We start from the raw sequence: 6,486 nt of genomic DNA on the forward strand, positions 1-6,486 counted from the left end.
CCATTCTCTGATATATTTCTTTATAATTGCATGAAATTTAAAATCTTTTTTCAACATATTATAGCTAAATCTGTAGAATATGGAATTGCTTGATCAACTATATATAAATCCGAAATTAGCACTCAATGTGAACTTAATCAAATGGAAAGTCTGATCCCTATTGAAAATTATATTTCATGTCTTTAAATTTTGACGATTTTTTCCAAAACTACAAAAGGTAGAAAGAAACAGAAATAATCAAATTAAAGCTAAAACTATAGAGAATCGAAAAAAGAAAGTTTCATTTTCATATTTTTTAAAAATAAAGCTATGAACTTAATCAAATGGAAAGTCTGATCGTGTCTTTAAATTTTGATTAATATTTCCAAAAGTACAAAAGGTAGAATGAAACCGAAATAATCAAATTAAAGCTAAAACTATAGAGAATCCAAAGAATGAAATTAAATTTTTGTATTTTTTAAAATAAAGCTATAATTCACCATCTAATTATAACTTACCATTCTCTGATATATTTCTCTATAATTGCATGAAATTTAAAATCCTTTTTTCACAATATTAAAGCTAAATTTATAGAATATGCAAATGTTTGATCAATTATATATAAATCTGAAATTAGCACTCAAAATTCAACTTAATGTGAACTTAATCAAATGGAAAATCTGATCCATATTGAAAATTATATATCATGTCTTTAAATTTTGACGAATTTTTCCAAATCTACAAAAGGTAGAAAAGGTTTGGAATCCAAAGAAGGAAGTTTCAATTTTGTATTATTTAAAATAAAGCTATAATTCACCATCTAATTATAACTTACCATTCTCTGATATATTTCTTTATAATTGCATAAAATTTAAAATCCTTTTTTCAGCATATTATAGCTAAATCTATAGAATATGCAAATGCACGATCAACTATATATAAATCCGAAATTGGCACTAAAAATTCAATTTAATGTGTACTTAATCAAATGGAAAGCCTCATCCCTATTAAAAAATATATATCATGTCTTTAAATTTTGACGATTTTATCCAAAACTACAAAAGGTAGAATGAAACCGATATAATCAAATTAAAGCTAAAACTATAGAGAATCCAAAGAATGAAATTGTATTTTTGTATTTTTTAAAATGAAGCTACAATTCACCATCTAATTATAACTTACCATTCTCTATAATTGCATGAAATTTAAAATCCTTTTTTTCAGCATATTAAAGCTAAATCTATAGAATATGCAAATGCTTGATCAACTATATATATATCCGAAATTAGCACTCAAAATTCAACTTAATGTGAACTTAATCAAATGGAAAGTCTGATTCCTATTGAAAATTATATTTCATGTCTTTAAATTTTGACGAATTTTTCTAAAACTACAAAAGGTAGAATGAAACGGAAATAATCAAATTAAAGCTAAAACTATAGAGAATCCAAAGAAGAAAGTTTCATTTTTGTATTATTTAAAATAAAGCTATAATTCACCATCTAATTATAACTTAACATTCTCTGATATATTTCTTTATAATTGCATGAAATTTAAAATCCCTTTTTCAGCATATTAAAGCTAAATCTATAGAATATGCAAATGTTCAATCAACTATATATAAATCCGAAATTAAAACTTAATGTGAACTTAATCAAATGGAAAATCTGATCTATATTGAAAATTATATTTCATGTCTTTAAATTTTGACGAATTTTTCTAAAACTACAAAAGGTAAAATGAAACAGAAATAATCAAATTAAAGCTAAAACTATAGAGAATCCAAAGAAGAAAGTTTTATTTTTGTATTTTTTAAAATAAAGCTATAATTCACAATCTAATTATAACTTAGCATTCTCTGATATATTTCTCTATAATTGCATGAAATTAAAAATCCTTTTTTTCAGAATATTAAAGCTAAATGTATAGAATATGCAAATTCTCGATCAACTATATATAAATCCGAAATTAGCACTCAAAATTCAATTTAATGTGAACTTAATCAAATTGAAAGTCTGATCCATAGTGAAAATTATATAACATGTCTTTAAATTTTGACGAATTTTTCCAAAACTACAAAAGGTAGAAAGAAACCGAAATAATCAAATTAAAGCTAAAACTACAGAGAATCGAAAGAAAAAAGTTTCATTTTTATATTTTTTAAAATAAAGGTATAATTCACCATCTAATTATAACTTACCATTCTCTGATATATTTCTTTATAATTGCATGAAATTTAAAATCCTTTTTTTCAGCATATTAGAGCTAAATCTATAGAATATGCAAATAAATCCGAAATTAGCACTCAAAATTCAACTTAATCTGAACTTAATCAAATGGAACATCTGATCCATATTGAAAATTATATATCATGTCTTTAAATTTTGACGAATTTTTCCGAAACTACAAAAGGTAGAATGAAACCCAAATAATCAAATTAAAGCTAAAACTATAGAGAATCCAAAGAAGAAAGTTTCATTTTTATATTTTTTAAAATAAAGCTATAATTCACAATCTAATTATAACTTACCATTCTCTGATATATTTCTTTATAATTGCATGACATTTAAAATCCTTTTTTCAGCATATTAAAGCTAAATCTATAGAATATGCAAATGCTTGATCAAATATATATAAATCCGAAATTAGCTCTAAAAATTCAACTTAATGTGAACTTAATCAAATGGAAAATCTGAACCATATTGAAAATTATATATCATGTCTTTAAATTTTGACGATTTTTTCCAAAACTACAAAAAGTAGAATGAAACAGAAATAATCAAATTAAAGCTAAAACTATAGAGAATCCAAATAATGAAATTGTATTTTTTAAAATAAAGCTATAATTCACAATCTAATTATAACTTACCATTCTCCGATATATTTCTCTATAATTGCATGAAATTTAAAATCCTTTTTTCAGCATATCAAAGCTAAATCTATAGAATATGCAAATGCTCGATCAACTATATATAAATCCGAAATTAGCACTCAAAATTCAATTTAATATGAACTTAATCAAATGGAAAATCTGATCCATATTGAAAATTATATATCATGTCTTTAAATTTTGACGAATTTTTCCCAAACTACATAAGGTAGAATGAAACCAAAATAATCAAATTAAAGCTAAAACTATAGAGAATCCAAAGAATGAAATTATATTTTTGTATTTTTTAAAATAAAGCTATAATTCACAATCTAATTATAACTTACCATTCTCTGATATATTTCTCTATAATTTCTCTATAATTGCATGAAATTTAAAATCCTTTTTTCAGCATATTAAAGCTAAATCTATAGAATATGCAAATGCTTGATCAAATATATATAAATCCGAAATTAGCTCTAAAAATTCAACTTAATGTGAACTTAATCAAATGGAAAATCTGAACCATATTGAAAATTATATATCATGTCTTTAAATTTTGACGAATTTTTCCAAAACTACAAAAGGTAGAATGAAATCAAAATAATCAAATTAAACCTAAAACTGTAGAGAATCCAAAGAAGATAGTTTCATTTTTGTATTTTATAAAATAAAGCTATAATTCACAATTTAATTATAACTTACCATTCTCCGATATATTTCTCTATAATTGCATGAAATTTAAAATCCTTTTTTTCGCATATTATACCTAAATCTATAAAATATGCAAATGCTTGATCAACTATATATAAATCCGAAATTAGAAATCAAAATTTAATTTAATGTGAACTTTATCAAATGGAAAGTCTTATCCATATTGAAAATTATATATCATGTCTTTAAATTTTGACGAATTTTTCCAAAATTACAAAAGGTAGAATGAAACCGAAATAATCAAATTAAAGCTAAAACTATAGAGAATCCAAAGAAGAAAGTTTCATTTTTATATTTTTTAAAATAAAGCTATAATTCACAATCTAATTATAAAATTATAACTTACCATTTTCTGATATATTTCTCTATAATTGCATGAAATTTAAAATGCTAAATCTATAGAATATGCAAATGCTTGATCAACTATATTAAATCCGAAATTAGCACTCAAAATTCAAATTTTCCATCAGAGTGAAATCAATTTGCATTAGCGCTCCATTAAATTATATAATTGCATGTTTATATACGTCGACAAAGCCGTTAAAATTTGACCTGATAAAGGTGAATAAACAAAAATTACGACGGAATTATTTATAACGTCGAATATCAAACGTGAAATATATGTTTTCGCGAATATTCCATTAAACACTAAATTAATAAACGATGCATTTAGCAGCTTTTCGGCGTTCCGGAATTTATTGCGACGTATTTTGAGGCGAAAAATTCAATAATAATTCGGACACAATGAAAATAAAATATAATTATATTTGGTGACACGTAAATCAACTAATTGGATTTACAGTAAATAATGAACATATAAACAGTGGGCTTTAATTAGTATTTTGTTTATATTGTTTTGTTATTTTTCAAATTCAATTGTTTTTCTTTCAATTGTCAATGCAGATGCACGACTAATTTGATTAAAGATATTTCTTAATTGAAAATCATTAATTAATAAAGTGTAAATTCGGTTTATTTCTATTTTCAACGTTTATTGATTTTTACGCAAAATTTATGTCCACAAACAGCAAACAGCTGACGGCGATATTTCAATCCGGATTTTGACGTTTATGTCTCTGCTCTTTGCGCGATTCGTTTGTTCCATATTTCCATTATTATTTTGTTTTTTTTTTTGCTGTTTTGTCGTGCATCCGTTTGCGTTGATTTTGTTTTTGTTTGACGTTATTTCGAAACGGAATAAATTGGAAAAACGTAACTCTTTTCCCCAGCATCTAAACCAATATTGTTTTAATTTCCCTTCACTCCGAACCCGAATGTTTCATATCGAAAACGAATCCACGCGCGCGCGAGTTTTCCGTGTTTCCAATATCATCCAGTTTTTCCGTTACTCCTTCTAGCAGATTTTCCACGAAGAGTTTTCTTTGAGAAAATCCAATTTTTCTGCAGCTTTACGAACGATATCTTGAAATATCTAATGTATAATAACAAAACTATCTTCAGATTCATTAAATATCTTTAGAGTTGAAAATATTTCTCTAAAACTATGTTTGCGATTTTTTTGTTATTTTTTAGCCAAGTTGGCGTGACTCAGTATTTCATTCAATTTCTCTGCATCTACAAATACTAAATTGATTATTTAATATGTATATTAAAGCTAATACTATATAGTTTGCAATGTCTTATAAAGTTTCTTGGTTTTCGGATATTTTGTTTATGTAATTACTAATTAAAGTTGATGTAATTTTGTTGTTGTTTGAACTAGGTGAAGATGGTTTCGCAAGGAGCGCAAACTAATGGAATGGTGATCAACGGTAGGAAATTGACTAAATCGTTCAGCGAGGCTGGAAGCAAGTTCGAGGTTGCGGAACCGATGGATCATGAACCTCTTCAGAGAACTTTATCCGATGAACCGCCGAGGTCGCCTTTCGTTTTGGCCTCTCCGCCACCGGATTTGGTGCCTCCACTGCCGGCACTGAGTGATTCCTCTTCGATCACAAGAAGCGAACACGACTCGGAGGAATCGGAATCCAAGAAAGAGATCTTCATCGATTTCAAACCGCAGATTTCCGTGGGGAAAAAAGTTCTGACGAAAACCGCATCGGACGGCGAAATCTTGCTCGATCAGAGGAAGATACAGGGGGCCGCTGAAGTGCCTCAAACTTCGATCAGCCACGACAATATTCTGGCCGTCGAGGACGATTCGAACATCGAGTACGCTTCGTACTTTAAGAGCACTCCGATTAGGCACGAGGGAATCTTCAAAGATCTGGACGATCACGTTTTCTCTTCGATTGATGAATCTTACGAGGGAAACGGCGGTTTATACCCGCAGGATTCGATCGATGAGGTCTTCCACGAGAACTACATCTACGATGGGAAATATCTGAAGGTGGAGGGATCGACGACGACGAGCGAGGATCAGGAGGTGCGAAAGTCCGAAGAGGCGCCGGAAGATGAGGGCGTCGTTCCGTCGTTCTACATAGACAAATCGCCGTTCGCGTCCAGCGACTCGTTAGCTAATGATTTAAGGTCAGTAGTGCCTATAGTACACACGACACCCATCAAAATGCCACCGCCATCTCCCGGGACCCCAATCAATTTACACGAAACAAACGACAAGAACAACAACAACAACAACCACGACCTTCTTGATCCATGCAAATTACACCCGACAACCTGAACACTCCCTCGGCGACGCCCAATTCAAATTTAAACAATCCACCGATTAATTACGCACACTTAACCACAGACAAGCAAGGATACAACTAAGAAAATTGTGTTTTTTTCTCTTTCATACCGTCTCGAGTTATTAAAACTTTCGCAGCTTTGATCTTCGCAATAATACAAAAAAAAAAACAAGACACACTTTCTTGTGAAACTTCTCACGCAATTCCAAAGTAAAAATTAACATTCCTTCGCTTTGTACGTAAGAAAACGGCTGCAACGTATGAAATTAATATCGG

At 28.7% G+C, this 6,486-nt stretch overlaps 1 protein-coding gene across 1 annotated transcript in view; it reads left to right on the forward strand.

Moving 5' to 3' along the window:
• Positions 1–6,264, forward strand: part of LOC108564538 — a 13,829-nt gene extending 7,565 nt beyond the window's left edge. Inside the window, exon 5 of the mRNA XM_017923612.1 lies at positions 5,286–6,264. Within this exon, the coding sequence (XP_017779101.1) occupies positions 5,286–6,203 (918 nt within the window). The 3' untranslated portion in view covers positions 6,204–6,264. The remainder of the gene's footprint in view (positions 1–5,285) is intronic.
• The last annotated feature ends 222 nt before the right edge of the window (positions 6,265–6,486 follow it).

The sequence above is a fragment of the Nicrophorus vespilloides genome, unplaced genomic scaffold (assembly GCF_001412225.1).
Source record: "Nicrophorus vespilloides isolate i.1.1-1 unplaced genomic scaffold, Nicve_v1.0, whole genome shotgun sequence".
In the NCBI taxonomy this organism is placed as follows: domain Eukaryota; kingdom Metazoa; phylum Arthropoda; class Insecta; order Coleoptera; family Silphidae; genus Nicrophorus; species Nicrophorus vespilloides.